Raw genomic sequence first — 15985 nt, forward strand, 5'->3', positions numbered from 1 at the left:
CGTCCGGTGTCACACTCAAACCTGTCCGCTAACCCCTTTACTAAATGCATCCGGTCAAATCACACAACCAGTTATAAATCACATAATTCAAGTGGATAAACCATTAAAACCCAATCCAAAATTTGTCAAGCATCCTCAGATTTTTTTTTTATATTTTGGGCTTGTTAATTTTATTCGTTATTTCTTTTCTAGACGGTACTACAATTATCAACAGCAACAAAATGAAAGACGTAGGGGGAAGGGGGCGTGGTCTTCCGCTCCTCTCAAGGCGGGATTTCCGGTCTCGCGGTCTTATTGCGGCGCAGAGGGCTCGAGCTCGCTCTAGTCGAGCTGCAGGGTCTCACCCGCAGGTCCGTCCCGCTGGAAGAACAAGTCTCCCTCCGTCAGGAGAACCGGACTCCCTGACCCGCCCTGAGCGGGTCCCTGCTGGGCCGGTGAGTCACGCTGAGTCTGAGTCCGTCTGTTGACATCTGAGCTCATTTCTGACCGCAGCCTGCGGGCTGCTCCCCAGATGTGTGACTTTCTGAGCCCGCTGTCTGCGCTGTGTCCTCTCGCCCTGAGCACAGGGTGCAGGTGCTGATCCTGCTGGAACTGTGGTTCCGCTGGGCGCACAGTGCCCACCCGGACCCGGACCCGGACCCGGACCCGATCAGCGCCCGTTACTATGGCTACCGTAAAGCGCTCACCGGAAGCCGGAAGTGCGCTGGAGATGGTTATAGCGGTAGAGATTTGTACAAGAACCATTTTGCCTTTAATTTTTTTAAGATAAAAGAATAAGGGAATAAATTACGTTTAACATTATGAGACGTTTAATAATTTCGCGTGTAGCTCTACTGTGACGCGGTGCGAGAGACCGCACAGTCTCATCTCCGCTGTTCGGGTCCGGTTTCACAAAGAGTTTCACTGTTCAGCATGACAGCGACACAGAACATGAGGCCAGTCCAGCCCAGGAGCTCATCAGGAGAAACTGGAGGGAAATACAGTTGTGCAGCATCTTACTATCTTTCTTGAACTGAAGGACACTAACAGGTCATTATATTAATTAATTTAACATGAATAATACAGCAATTAATAATAGTAAATATAAGTAAATAGGGTTAGGAAAGCTATAGAGAAAGGAAGAAATGTTTTACAGATAACATGTTGCATAGTTGTCCTGATATACACTGTGTGGACTAATGTCTTTCTCAGAGCAGGTGGATAATGTCTCCTTCTCCTGTGTGACTCTCCCCCAGGAGCTGTAGAGACCAGCGCTCTCCCTGACACTGGGGACAGGGCTCCAGTCTGATCAGAGCTGTTATTAAAGTCTCTTTCCTCTGTGTTTCTCCCCCAGGAGCTGTAGAGACAGGGGCTCCCTAAGCAGCACAGGACCAGACAGAGTGAGGAGGAGCTCAGAGGACCAGAGTCTGTCCACATGGCAGAGCCAGAGCCAGAGACAGGCTGTGTTACACAAGGACTCAGTGCACCAGGGTGTGCTCTGTGTGTGAAGGGTGAGCTGGGAACTCGGAATGCAGTAGGATGTGGTTGTGTTGAACACAAACTCCAGATACTGGAATCTAGGAGTTTTAAAGCAGAACCTCAGTGTGAGACACAAGGATTTGATGCTCAAGAATCTCATGAATCCTGTTCAGATGTTGTGTCTCCCAGTGTGAAGAGTGAAAGTGATCTGGACTCCAGCTGCACTGCAGATCTGTCCAGGATTCAGTCCCTCAGCTCTGCAGCACTGGAAACCATCAGGTCCCATCAGGAGTCTGACCAGATTAAAACACAGGACAAGGGACAAGTGAGCATCTGTACAGGAACTGTCGAGAATCATGAACAGAATCACACAGGAGAGAGACCGTACTGCTGTGAACTGTGTGGGAAGAGTTTCAGTCGGGCAGCAGCTCTCAAGTATCATGAGCGGATTCACACAGGTGAGAGACCGTACTGCTGTGAGCACTGTGGGAAGAGTTTCCATTTGGCAGCAGCCCTAAGGTGTCATGAACGGATTCACACAGGAGAGAAACCGTACTGCTGTGAACAGTGTGGGAAGAGCTTCAACCAGGTAGGAGCCCTCAAGAGTCACGAGCGGATTCACACAGGAGAGAGACCATACTGCTGTGAGCAGTGTGGGAAGAGTTTCAAATATCCTGCAGCCCTCAAGCATCATGAGCAGATTCACATAGGAGAGGCACCATACTGCTGCAAGCACTGTGGGAAGAGTTGCTATTCTACAACACACCTTAAAACTCATGAACGTATTCACACGGGAGAGAGACCGTACTGCTGCAAAGACTGTGGTAGGAGTTTCAACCAAGCAGGAACTCTCAAGAGTCATGAGCTGATTCACTCAGGAGAGAGACCGTTCTCCTGTGAACAGTGTGGGAAGAGCTTCACCCAGGTAGCAAATCTCAAGAAGCACACATGGATTCACACAGGACAGACGCCACACTGCTGCAAACACTGTGGGAAGAGTTGCAGTTCTGCAGCACACCGTAAAATTCATGAACGGATTCACACTGGAGAGAGACCGTACTGCTGTAACCACTGTGGGAAGAGTTTTAGCCAGACGGGAGCCCTCAAGAGTCATGAGCGGATCCACACAGGAGAGAGACCATACTGCTGCAAACAGTGTGGGAAGAGTTTCACACAGGCAGGAGCCCTCCAGTATCATGAGCGGATTCACACAGGAGAGAGGCTTTATTGCTGCAAACACTGTGGGAAGAATTGCAGTTCTGCAGCACACCTTAAAATTCACGAAAGGGTTCACACAGGAGAGAGACCGTACTGCTGTGAACAGTGTGGGAAGAGTTTCAACCAGGCAGGAACTCTCAAGCGCCATGCGTGCGTTCATACAAGATAGAAACCATTGGTGTGGAAAAGTACTTTGTCTCATTTGGAGTTAAGTGCTATTAAAGATTTTTTGTTGATTTATTTTGTGTTGCTTTCTTGAGGTGGTGTGGACGTTTTGACTAAAACTGTATAACTGAGGAAAATAGTGCAAGGAAGAAGAGGCTCCTTTTGATCATGATCTTCCAGGTCTGGACCACAGACCAAGCTGCCATGTAATTCTCTAATTATTGATCCATCTAATTATGTAAAGCACGGGTTGACTCCATTTTGTCTTCCTAGTTACTGTATAGCAGAGAGAGACTACTAGTACAAGATCACTAGTCATCACGTAAAGGTACAGTACATTCAATAATGAGCAATACGCACAGAGGATACCAGGACTGTCCCTGATAACATCCAGACCTATCACTGGTTATCTTACTTTAAACTCTTACTTTTAAGTAAGAATTTACTTACTTTTCTTACCTTAAACTCTACCGTACAGCTCCTTCTCGTGGGAGAGCTCACTGGCTCCTCCTGAAGTCATTGTCCTTCACAGTCCTTCCTTCCAGAGCTGTCCTCAGCAGCAGTAGGTGAAGTCCTCCGTCTCCACAATGGGACACTCCCAGCACACAGCAAGTTATGAGTTATATAAATAAATTGTATTGTGTATACTTTGGCCCCATGTGTTAGAGTGTAAATTATGCTTCTTTGGTTCTTAAGGGTTGTCAAGAACATTTCCAGTTTCTAATTGTTACACTAAATAAAAACCATCAAATTACACTGTACTGCTGAGAACTTTGTGGGAAGAGGTTCGGTCTTTCCTGAGAGATGGAGTGGAGTGACTCTCTCTTCAAAGATGCCCCAGTATCCCAGAACAAGCAAGATTACCTCAATAAAAACACAGAGAAGCACAATAAAAGCTCTCCCTCATCCTTAACTACTGAATTTCTAGGGACAAATACAAAATCCTTACACTAAATATCCGGGAATAATCAATATAATACAAGTATAGGCGAAAACAATCACATTTTTACATGTATAAATCAGTGTCGTTCCCTTTTTTCTTATAATAGTAAATTAATATTACTTTTACATTTACTATCATAAGTAAAGAACTTGTATTTTCCGCGGCAGTGCAGAGCGCTGGAGGGAAGGGGGCGTGGTCTGCTCTCCTCTCGGGGCGGGACTTCCTGTCTCGCGCCAGTGGGGGCTGCGCGTGTCTGCGCTGTGCAGGGTCTCACCCGCAGGTCCGTCCCGCTGGAAGAACAAGTCTCCCTCCGTCAGGAGAACCGGACTCCCTGACCCGCCCTGAGCGGGTCCCTGCTGGGCCGGTGAGTCACGCTGAGTCTGAGTCCGTCTGTTGACATCTGAGCTCATTTCTGACCGCAGCCTGCGGGCTGCTCCCCAGATGTGTGACTTTCTGAGCCCGCTGTCTGCGCTGTGTCCTCTCGCCCTGAGCACAGGGTGCAGGTGCTGATCCTGCTGGAACTGTGGTTCCGCTGGGCGCACAGTGCCCACCCGGACCCGGACCCGGACCCGGACCCGATCAGCGCGCGTTACTATGGCTACCATAACGAGCTCACCGGAAGCCGGAAGTGTGCTGGTGACGTTTATAGCCGTAGAGGTTTGTACAAGAATCATTTCGCATTGACATTTTTTTACGATAAAAGAATAAGGGAAAATTATCATTTAACATTAAAAGACGTTTAATAATTTCTCGTGTTTCTGTTTACTGTGACGCGGTGCGAGCGCACAGTCTAATCTGGGCTGTTCGGGTCCGGTGTCCCCAGAATAACAGAACATTTCGGGCCGGACCCGGTCCGTGTTTCTGAGGTCTCGGGTCCGTGTCCCTCAGTAAGAGGAGCGGAGTGGAGTCCGGCTCGTCTTCCAGCTGACCCGAGTCCTGTGGAGTCCCAGCGAGTTCAGGAGCAGTCCGAGCGGAGTCCAGTGACGAGCACAGAGAGAGGTGTTATCAGTGTCTTCATGCTTCACCGCTGTTTATATTGAGCCCCTGCAGTGGGAGTGAAGAGAAAACAGTGTCCTGTTGTTTCTGTCTCGTCCCCTGGACTGTCAGCCTGCTCCTGCGGTCGGGACAGGGCCGCTGTAAGAGATCAGGTCCGGATTTAACTGCGAGATTGCCGGGTCCGTGTGAGTGAATCGTGACAGAATGAATGTTGTTAGATATTGTTATTGTCAAAATGATAAAAACAAAACTGTTTATGCTAAATACTAAGTCCTGCAATAGTGTAGTTTTTCACCTTTTTTTTCTATATGATACTGAACTAAGATCTATTCTCATTTGCTTTTTGTGTTTTTAATGTATTATAGTGAACAGTGCTTGATAGTTACAGTTCAACGTGTTACACCTGTAATTTATTAGGTATTTTATAATGAATTAGAGTCTAGTAAAGCTGGCTTTGACATCACCTCCCCCAGAGTTTCTCACAAGCACAAGACGAGCCAGGAGAGGTTGGGAGCCCAGATCTCTTGACAGGTGAGAGCAGGACAAGCCTGCAGCAGAGTGAAGGAAAGGTCAGAGTGTGGAGGGAGAAGGACCTGCAGTGACTCCAGAAACAGCAGCTCATGGGTGAGGCCTGGTGGAGGAGTGTCATGGCCTGGGCATGAGCCCCCTCCTCTGGGACCGGCCCACTCGTCTGGACTGATGAGTCCCTGATTAAGGAGCAGCAGAGTGAGCTGTGATCTCCACAGAGACAGGCTGTCTGCTTATGCAGAAGAAAGTGCTTCCTTACTTAGTGGGCAGAGTTTCACTGTTCAGCATGACAGTGACACAGAACATGAGGCCCAGGAGTTAATTTCTGACAGTTTCCCTTATGCATTTCGAGGGCACTGAATACATCTGTGAAACATACAAAAAAGCACAAATATGTCTGCAAACTGCAAGTTGAGATGAATATGGTAGAAAACTTAATGAATCTCTTATGGAGAGGTGTGATATGTAAAGTTTTGTGATGTCTTCAGGTGTACAGAAGTGCTGGGCTTCCATTAAAATATTCCCTTAGGTAACAATCAAGTTGATTTTATCTGATCTGTGTGTCTCTTCCCCAGGAGCTGTAGAAACCAGCGCTCTCCCTGACACTGGGGACAGGGCTCCAGTCTGATCAGAGCTGTTATTAAAGTCTCTTCTCCTGTGTGTCTCTCCACCAGGAGCTGTAGAGACCAGCGCTCTCCCTGACACTGGGGACAGGGCTCCAGCCTGATCAGAGCTGTTATTAAAGTCTCTTCTCCTGTGTGTCTCTCCCCCAGGAGGTGTAGAGACCAGCGCTCTCCCTGACACTGGGGACAGGGCTCCAGTCTGATCAGAGCTGTTATTAAAGTCTCTTCTCCTGTGTGTCTCTCCACCAGGAGCTGTAGAGACCAGCGCTCTCCCTGACACTGGGGACAGGGCTCCAGCCTGATCAGAGCTGTTATTAAAGTCTCTTCTCCTGTGTGTCTCTCCCCCAGGAGCTGTAGAGACCAGTGCTCTCCCTGACACTGGGGACAGGGCTCCAGTCTGATCAGAGCTGTTATTAAAGTCTCTTCTCCTGTGTGTCTCTCCCCCAGGAGCTGTAGAGACCAGCGCTCTCCCTGACACTGGGGACAGGGCTCCAGTCTGATCAGAGCTGTTATTAAAGTCTCTTCTCCTGTGTGTCTCTTCCCCAGGAGCTGTAGAGACCAGCACTCTCCCTGACACTGGGGACAGGGCTCCAGTCTGATCAGAGCTGTTTTAAAGTCTCTTCTCCTGTGTGTCTCTCCCCCAGGAGCTGTAGAGACCAGCGCTCTCCCTGACACTGGGGACAGGGCTCCACTGAGCTGCAGCACTGTGAGCAGGAGTGGGGCTCCAGTCTGAGGCAGGACACAGAGCCCACAGCTTCTGAAGACAGACAGGGGCTCCCTGAGCAGCACAGGAGCAGACAGAGTGAGGAGGAGCTCAAAGGACCAGAGTCTGTCCACATGGCAGAGCCAGAGACAGGCTGTGTTACACAAGGACTCAGTGCACCAGGGTGTGCTCTGTGTGTGAAGGATGAGCTGGGAACTCAGGATGCAGTAGGATGTGGTTCTGTTGAACACAAACTCCAGATACTGGAATCTGAGAGTTTTAAAACAGAACCTCAGTGTGAGACACAAGGATTCGATGTTCCAGAATCTCATGAATCCTGTTCAGATGTTGTGTCTGCCAGTGTGAAGAGTGAAAGTGATCTGGACTCCAGCTGCACTGCAGATCTGTCCAGGATTCAGTCCCTCAGCTCTGCAGCTCTGGATACTGAGTCCTGTCAGGAATCTGACCAGATAAAATCTCAGGGCAAGGGATTGAGCATCTGTGCAGGAACTGTCAAGGATCATGAACAGAATCACACAGGAGAGAAACCGTACTGCTGTGAACTGTGTGGGAAGAGTTTCAGACAGGCAGGAGCCCTCCAGTATCATGAGCGGTTTCACACAGGAGAGAGGCCATACTGCTGTAAACACTGTGGGAAGAGTTTTATCCAGACAGGAGACCTCAAGCGTCATGAACGGATCCACACAGGAGAGAGACCGTACTGCTGCAAACACTGTGGGAAGAGTTTCACACAGGCAGGAGCCCTCCAGTATCATGAGTGGATTCACACAGGAGAGAGGCTTTATTGCTGCAAACACTGTGGGAAGAGTTGCGGTTCTACAGCACACCTTAAAAATCATGAACGGATTCACACAGGAGAGAGACCGTACTGCTGTGAGCACTGTGGGAAGAGTTTTAGCCATACAGGAGACCTCAAGCGTCACGAACGGATCCACACGGGAGAGAAACCGTACTGCTGCAATCACTGTGGGAAGAGTTTCACACAGGCAGGAGCCCTCCAGTATCATGAGCGGATTCACACAGGTGAGAGACCGTACTGCTGTAAACAATGTGGGAAGAGTTTTAGCCATACAGGAGGCCTCAAGCGTCACGAACGGATCCACACAGGAGAGAGGCCATTCTGCTGCAATCACTGTGGGAAGAGTTTCACACGGGCGGGAGCCCTCCAGTATCATGAGCAGATTCACACTGGAGAGAGGCCTTATTGCTGCAAGCACTGTGGGAAGAGTTGCAGTTCTACAGCACACCTTAAAACTCACGAACGGGTTCACACAGGAGAGAGACCGTACTGCTGTGAGCACTGTGGGAAGAGCTTCAACCAGGCAGGAACTCTCAAGCGCCATGCTTGCGTTCATACGCGATAGAAACCATGGGTGTGGAAAAGTACATTGTCTCATTTGGAGTTAAGTGCTGTGAAAGATGATTTAAATTTTTGTTGTTGCTTCCTCAAAGCAGCTTGGACATTTTGACCGAAGCTGTATGTCCAAGGAGAGCAGTGGAAGAAAGAGGCTCCTTTTGCTCATGATCTTCCAGGTCTGGACCACAGACCAGGCTGCCATGTAATTCTCTGACTTTTGATCCATCTAATTATGTAAAGCACGGGTTGACTCCATTTTGTCTTCCTAGTTACTGTATAGCAGAAAGAGACTACTAGTACAAGATCACTGGTCATCACATAAAGGTACAGTACATTCAATAATGAGCAATACGCACAGAGGATACCAGGACTGTCCCTGATAACATCCAGACCTATCGCTGGTTATCTTACTTTAAACTCTTACTTTTAAGTAAGAATTTACTTACTTATCTTAAGAGCTCACTGGCTCCTCACGTCTCCTCCAGAAGTCATTGCGATCGTCTTTTCTTGCAGAGCTGTCCTCAGCAGTACTATCTAAAGCTCTCTCTCTGCTCAGAGCCAGCAGCTGCCAGCTGGGACCACAGACTAGCCCAGCCTCGCCTCCTCGCTGGGAAATTTAAACTTGCCCAGAAGGTTGGGCTGTAGATCTTTCAGCATAAAATTTCTTTATTCACGTTAAAGTACGAAGACTTGAACTATTTTTCCAAACGCAAGTTCAATAATTCATGCTAGTAGTTGCATTTTTACTTGTATGTGAGAATATGAATGTTGTTTTCGTGATAAAACCTCTTAACTACTGATGAAACCTCTGAGCTGGAGAAGAACACGTTACAGTCAAGACACTTTAACTCCGACTTTACCTCCTTTCCTTCTAATTCCCGAAAGAACGATTAACCTTTCGTATTACAGCAGATCGATTATCAGATGTATTCTATTACTATCACTCTTTGGTTTCTTATGCATGTTTTGGTACCATAGAAATAAATTGTATTGTGTATATTTTTTTCCCCCACGTGTTAGAGTGTAAATTATGATTCTTTGGTTCTAATTGGTTGTCAAGTACCTTTCCAGTTTCTAATTGTTACACTAAATAAAAACCATCAAATCACACTGTACTGCTGAGAACTTTGTGGGAAGAGGTTCGGTCTTTCCTGAGAGATGGAGTGGAGTGACTCTCTCTTCAAAGATGCCCCAGTATCCCACAACAAGCAAGATTACCTCAATAAAAACACAGAGAAGCACAATAAAAGCTCTCCCTCATCCTTAACTACTGAATTTCTAGGGACAAATACAAAATCCTTACACTAAATATCCGGGAATAATCAATATAATACAAGTATAGGCGAAAACAATCGCATTTGTACAAGTATAAATCAGCGTCGTTCCCTTTTTTCTTATAATACTAAATTAATATTACTTTTACATTTACTATCATAAGTAAAGAACTTGTATTTTCCGCGGCAGTGCAGAGCGCTGGAGGGAAGGGGGCGTGGTCTTCTCTCCTCTCAGGGCGGGACTTCCTGTCTCGCGCCAGTGAGGGCTGTGCAGGGTCTCACCCGCAGGTCCGTCCCGCTGGAAGAACAAGTCTCCCTCCGTCAGGAGAACCGGACTCCCTGACCCGCCCTGAGCGGGTCCCTGCTGGGCCGGTGAGTCACGCTGAGTCTGAGTCCGTCTGTTGACATCTGAGCTCATTTCTGACCGCAGCCTGCGGGCTGCTCCCCAGATGTGTGACTTTCTGAGCCCGCTGTCTGCGCTGTGTCCTCTCGCCCTGAGCACAGGGTGCAGGTGCTGATCCTGCTGGAACTGTGGTTCCGCTGGGCGCACAGTGCCCACCCGGACCCGGACCCGGACCCGATCAGCGCCCGTTACTATGGTTACCATAACGAGCTCACCGGAAGCCGGAAGTGTGCTGGTGACGTTTATAGCCGTAGAGGTTTGTACAAGAATCATTTCGCATTGACATTTTTTTACGATAAAAGAATAAGGGAAAATTATCATTTAACATTAAAAGACGTTTAATAATTTCTCGTGTTTCTGTTTACTGTGACGCGGTGCGAGCGCACAGTCTAATCTGGGCTGTTCGGGTCCGGTGTCCCCAGAATAACAGAACATTTCGGGCCGGACCCGGTCCGTGTTTCTGAGGTCTCGGGTCCGTGTCCCTCAGTGAGAGGAGCGGAGCGGAGTCCGGCTCGTCTTCCAGCTGACCCGAGTCCTGTGGAGTCCCAGCGAGTTCAGGAGCAGTCCGAGCGGAGTCCAGTGACGAGCACAGAGAGAGGTGTTATCAGTGTCTTCATGCTTCACCGCTGTTTATATTGAGCCCCTGCAGTGGGAGTGAAGAGAAAACAGTGTCCTGTTGTTTCTGTCTCGTCCCCTGGACTGTCAGCCTGCTCCTGCGGTCGGGACAGGGCCGCTGTAAGAGATCAGGTCCAGATTTAACTGCGAGATTGCCGGGTCCGTTGAGTGAATCGTGACAGAATGAAACTATTATCAGATATTGTTATTGTCAAAATGATAAAAACAAAACTGATAATACTAAATACTAAGTCCTGCAATAGTGTAGTGTTTTACATTTTTTTTCTATTTGATACTCAACTAAGATCTATTCTCATTTGCTTTTTGTGTTTTTAATGTAATGATAATGAACAGTGCTTGATAGTTATAGTTAAACGTGTTACACCTGTAATTTCTTAGGTATTTTATAATTAATTAGAGTGTAGTAAAGCTGGCTTTGACAGTCCAGCCCAGGAGCTCATCAGGAGAAACTGGAAGAGAATTCAGTTGTGCAGCATCTTACTATCTTACTTGAACTGAAGTGTGTGCATCCAGAGATCAGGCATGAACTGAGAAGTTGCTACAAAACTTCTTGAGTTGTTATCTAATGAGTCTGCTCAGCTTGCTTGGTTGTATATCTCATACAGTTACTTTCTGAAAGGGAAATTCTACCAAACACTGACTTGTATATTGAATGTGTCCTGAGACTAACAGGCATTATATTAATTAATCTAACATAAATTATATAGCTATTCATAATAAAGGAAATATGGTTAGGAAAGCTATAGAGAAAGGAAGAAGTGTTTTACAGATAAAAATGTTACAGTGTTGTCCTGATATACACTGTGTGGACTAATGTCCATTTTCAGAGCAGGTGGATAATGTCTCCTGTGTGTCTCTTCCCCAGGAGCTGTAGAGACCAGCGCTCGCCCTGACACTGGGGACAGGGCTCCAGTCTGATCAGAGCTGTTATTAAAGTCTCTTCTCCTGTGTGTCTCTTCTTCAGGAGCTGTAGAGACCAGCGCTCTCCCTGACACTGGGGACAGGGCTCCAGTCTGATCAGAGCTGTTATTAAAGTCTCTTCTCCTGTGTGTCTCTCCCCCAGGAGCTGTAGAGACCAGCGCTCTCCCTGACACTGGGGACAGGGCTCCAGTCTGATCAGAGCTGTTATTAAAGTCTCTTCTCCTGTGTGTCTCTCCCCCAGGAGCTGTAGAGACCAGCGCTCTCCCTGACACTGGGGACAGGGCTCCACTGAGCTGCAGCACTGTGAGCAGGAGTGGGGCTCCAGTCTGAGGCAGGACACAGAGCCCACAGCTCCTGAAGACAGACAGGGGCTCCCTGAGCAGCACAGGAGCAGACAGAGTGAGGAGGAGCTCAGAGGACCAGAGTCTGTCCACATGGCAGAGCCAGAGACAGGCTGTGTTACACAAGGACTCAGTGCACCAGGGTGTGCTCTGTGTGTGAAGGGTGAGCTGGGAACTCAGGATGCAGTAGGATGTGGTTGTGTTGAACACAAACTCCAGATACTGGAATCTAAGAGTTTTAAAACAGAACCTCAGTGTGAGACACAAGGATTTGATGCTCAAGAATCTTATGAGTCCTGTTCAGATATTGTGTCTCCCAGAGTGAAGAGTGAAAGTGATCTGGACTCCAGCTACACTGCAGATCTGTCCAGGATTCAGTCCCTCAGCTCTGCAGCACTGGAGTCCCATCAGGAGTCTGACCAGATTAAAACACAGGACAAGGAACTAGTGAGCATCTGTACAAGAACTGTCGAGAATCAGAAACAGAATCACACAGGAGAGAAAGGATACTGCTGTGAACAGTGTGGAAAGAGTTTCAGTCGGGCAACAGCTCTCAAGAATCATGATCGAATTCACACAGGTGAGAGACCGTACTGCTGTAAGCAGTGTGGGAAGAGTTTCAGTCTGGCAACAACTCTCAAGAATCATGAATGGATTCACACAGGAGAGAGACCGTACTGCTGTGAACAGTGTGGGAAGAGTTTTAGTCGAACATCAACTCTCAAGAATCATGAATGGATTCACAGAAAAGAAAGACCGTACTTCTGCCAACAGTGTGGGAAGAGTTTCAACCATGTAGCAAATCTCAAGGTTCATGAACAGATTCACAAAGTAGAGCGATCGTACCACTGTAAACACTGTGGGAAGAGTTTCCATTTGGCAGCAGCCCTAAGGTGTCATGAACGGATTCACACAGGGGAGAAACCATACTGCTGTGAACAGTGTGGGAAGAGCTTCAACCAGGTAGGAGCCCTCAAGAGTCACGAGCGGATTCACACAGGAGAGAGACCATACTGCTGTGAGCACTGTGGAAAGAGTTTCAAGCAGTCAGGAGCTCTCAGGATTCATAAACGGATTCACACAGGAGAGAGGCCGTACTGCTGTGAGCAGTGTGGGAAGAGTTTCAAATATCCTGCAGCCCTCAAACATCATGAGCAGATTCACATAGGAGAGACACCATACTGCTGCAAGCACTGTGGGAGAAATTGCAATTCTGCAGCACACCTTAGAATTCATGAACGGATTCATACAGGAGAGAGGCCATTCTGCTGTGAGCACTGTGGGAAGAGTTTCAACCAGGCAGGAGCCCTCAAGAATCATGAACGGATTCACACAGGAGAGAAACCGTACTGCTGTGAGCAGTGCGGGAAGAGTTTCAATCAAGCAGGAGCCCTCAAGAGTCATGAGCTGATTCACTCAGGAGAGAGACCGTTCTCCTGTGAACAGTGTGGGAAGAGCTTCACCCAGCTAGCCAATCTCAAGAAGCACACATGGATTCACACAGGAAAGAGACCCTTCTGCTGCAAACACTGTGGGAGGAGTTGCAATTCTGCAGCACACCGTAAAATTCATGAACGGATTCACACTGGAGAGAGACCGTACTGCTGTAAACACTGTGGGAAGAGTTTTAGCCAGACAGGAGCCCTCAAGAGTCATGAACGGATCCACACAGGAGAGAGGCCATTCTGTTGCAAGGAGTGTGGGAAGAGTTTCAAGCAGGCAGGAGCCCTCCAGTATCATGAGCGGATTCACACAGGAGAGAGGCCTTATTGCTGCAAGCACTGTGGGAAGACTTGCAGTTCTACAGCACACCTTAAAACTCATGAACGGATTCACACAGGAGAGAGACCGTACTGCTGTAAACAGTGTGGGAAGAGTTTCAACCAGGCAGGAACTCTCAAGCGCCATGCTTGCGTTCATACGCGATAGAAACCATGGGTGTGGAAAAGTACATTGTCTCATTTGGAGTTAAGTGCTGTGAAAGATGATTTAAATTTTTGTTGTTGCTTCCTCAAAGCAGCTTGGACATTTTGACCGAAGCTGTATGTCCAAGGAGAGCAGTGGAAGAAAGAGGCTCCTTTTGATCATGATCTTCCAGGTCTGGACCACAGACCAAGCTGCCATGTAATTCTCTGACTTTTGATCCATCTAATTATGTAAAGCACGGGTTGACTCCATTTTGTCTTCCTAGTTACTGTATAGCAGAAAGAGACTACTAGTACAAGATCACTGGTCATCACGTAAAGGTACAGTACATTCAATAATGAGCAATACGCACAGAGGATACCAGGACTGTCCCTGATAACATCCAGACCTATCACTGGTTATCTTACTTTAAACTCTTACTTTTAAGGAAGAGTTTACTTATCTTACCTTAAACTCTACCATACAGCTCCTTTTCGTGGGAGAGCTCACTGGCTCCTCACGTCTCCTCTAGAAGTCATTGCGATCGTCCTTTCTTGCAGAGCTGTCCTCAGCAGTACTATCTAAAGCTCTCTCTCTGCTCAGAGCCAGTAGCTGCCAGCTGGGACCACAGACCAGGCCGCCGACGTCTTCTCAGCAGGTTGTTGGAACTTCCTAGGAACATTGGCCAGCAGATCTTTGAGTATAAAACTTCGTTATTCACAATATAAATATAGAGACTTTGAACTGTTATTCCAAACACAAGTTGAATACTTCACAGTAGTATTTGCAATTGTACTTGTATCTAAGTATAATAATGTGATTTAATTCCATGAGACTTATAGAACCGCTGAGCTGGAGAAGAACACGTTACAGTGAAGACATTTTAACTCTGATTTTACCTCTTCTCCTTCTAATTTCGAAAAGAACGATTAACCTTTCGTATTACAACAGCTGGATTCTCAGATGTATTCTATTACTATCACTCTTTGGTTTCTTGTGCATGCTTTGGTACCGTAGAAATAAATTGTATTTTGTATATTTTGGCCCCATGTGTCAGAGTGTAAATTATGTTTCTTTGGTTCTTAATGGTTTTCAAGAACCTTTCCAGTTTCTAATTGTTACACTAATTAAAAAAACATCAAATCACACTGTACTGCTGAGAACTTTGTGGGAAGAGGTTCAGTCTTTCCTGAGAGACGGAGTGGAGAGACTCTCTCTTCAAAGATGCCCCACAACAAGCAAAGTTACCTCAATAAAAACACAGAAAAGGCCAAAATCCAAATATATTTGAACTGTCCTCTTATTCAGTTTCCACATCTTGGAGTGTCCGCTTCAAAGAAGATGATCATTGCAGTAGTAGTAACAGTTGAGTAGTTTATTGCCATATGTCAACATCAGATCATACAAAGGAGAAAGGGTATCCAAAAAAGTAAACAGAAAAACTCTGAACGAACGACCGTCTCCAGAGCTAATTACAACACAACCTGGATGCAAAAAAGTTAAATTTTGTAATCAATCGTCATCATTTCTTTTTGTCTTATTTTCCCAAGTTTTTAATGGAGTTTGAGCAATACTACACCTGCACCTCATAAGCATCAAGGAAGGGAGGACCATTCGATCTTTTTTGTGAACGGTATTACTAACAGATCAAATACAGATACCTGTTCTTTTTTCCTTTCCGGTCTCGCAAAGTATTACATTATAACAGACTCCTTAAATCTTACGTTCACTTTGAAATGTGTAAACAGAGAAGTGTTGCAAGTCTATCCAGAACAACTTTGTCTATAGAGAGGTTAAAAAAAAAGTTTAAAATGTTATTTCTTTAACCCCGTTTGGGAGGTAGTATCTGTCAGGGGTCGTCCAGACGAATTTGCACTTTTTGAAGAGTTGCATCGTCAAAGACTCTAGGGTATTCCCGAGAGGTAGCTGCAACACTTCTTCTTAAAGGTCAGTTACCCTCGCGGGCGTCGTCGGCGTAAGTCCCAGCCCGGACGAGGGCTTCCGAGCTACGGTTCACAGGGATTGTGGGAAGTGTAGTTTCTAGCACGAAGCGGACTGCAGACGTGTTAAAAGCCAAAACTCTATGTTACCAAAGGCTGGTTTTGGAAGTAAAGCTGAAATGTTACCACTCCCACTGGCATTATATGAACACAGATTACGAATTATATCATCTATATGTAAATATAACGAACTCTACAGTCTGTTGAGTCGTTGCTGATATTGGATAACACCGAATATGGGTGACATTGGTGATTCGTTTCTGATACTGCGAAAAGCGCAAGAGAACGAAAAATATATGAGAGTATCTCCGAAGAAGGAATTCGTTTATTTTTTTAATGTTTCATTTCTGGACGTAGGCACCGAAATCCCGACTGAACAAATTAAGTGCTTAATAGATTTTATCTTCCAAGTGTTTCTATCCTTTCAAAAACCTTTTATGTCACTGGAGAACAGGGTGATCCAAAGTCCGATTTGAAGACCTCTTTTTTTTTA

The 15985-nt window shown here is 46.7% G+C and overlaps 2 protein-coding genes and 1 pseudogene across 3 annotated transcripts; all 3 read left to right on the forward strand.

The window, feature by feature from the left end:
- The first annotated feature begins 314 nt into the window (after positions 1–314).
- Positions 315–2935, forward strand: LOC148829023 (uncharacterized; annotated as a pseudogene).
- Positions 2936–3992: 1057 nt separating this feature from the next.
- On the forward strand, positions 3993–9120 carry LOC148829024 (uncharacterized). Of its 2 annotated transcripts, XR_016091465.1 has the most exons (3): positions 3993–4148; positions 4281–4441; positions 6576–9120. XR_016091465.1 is itself a non-coding variant. In XM_088923293.1 (2 exons), exon 2 carries the CDS (start codon positions 6769–6771, stop codon positions 8017–8019), a length of 1251 nt encoding a protein of 416 aa, XP_088779419.1. In that variant the 5' UTR covers positions 3993–5311; positions 6576–6768; the 3' UTR covers positions 8020–9120. The 2 variants fall into 2 exon arrangements, 1 of the variants encoding a protein (XP_088779419.1); XM_088923293.1 differs by having other exon boundaries at positions 3993–5311.
- An 807-nt stretch (positions 9121–9927) lies between these two features.
- LOC148829025 (uncharacterized) lies at positions 9928–14643 on the forward strand. The gene is made up of 2 exons (XM_088923277.1): positions 9928–9945; positions 11488–14643. Exon 2 carries the CDS (start codon positions 11681–11683, stop codon positions 13514–13516), a length of 1836 nt encoding a protein of 611 aa, XP_088779403.1. The 5' UTR covers positions 9928–9945; positions 11488–11680; the 3' UTR covers positions 13517–14643.
- The last annotated feature ends 1342 nt before the right edge of the window (positions 14644–15985 follow it).

Source organism: Atractosteus spatula, chromosome 8, assembly GCF_055471065.1.
Source record: "Atractosteus spatula isolate fAtrSpa1 chromosome 8, fAtrSpa1.hap1, whole genome shotgun sequence".
NCBI classification, from domain to species: domain Eukaryota; kingdom Metazoa; phylum Chordata; class Actinopteri; order Semionotiformes; family Lepisosteidae; genus Atractosteus; species Atractosteus spatula.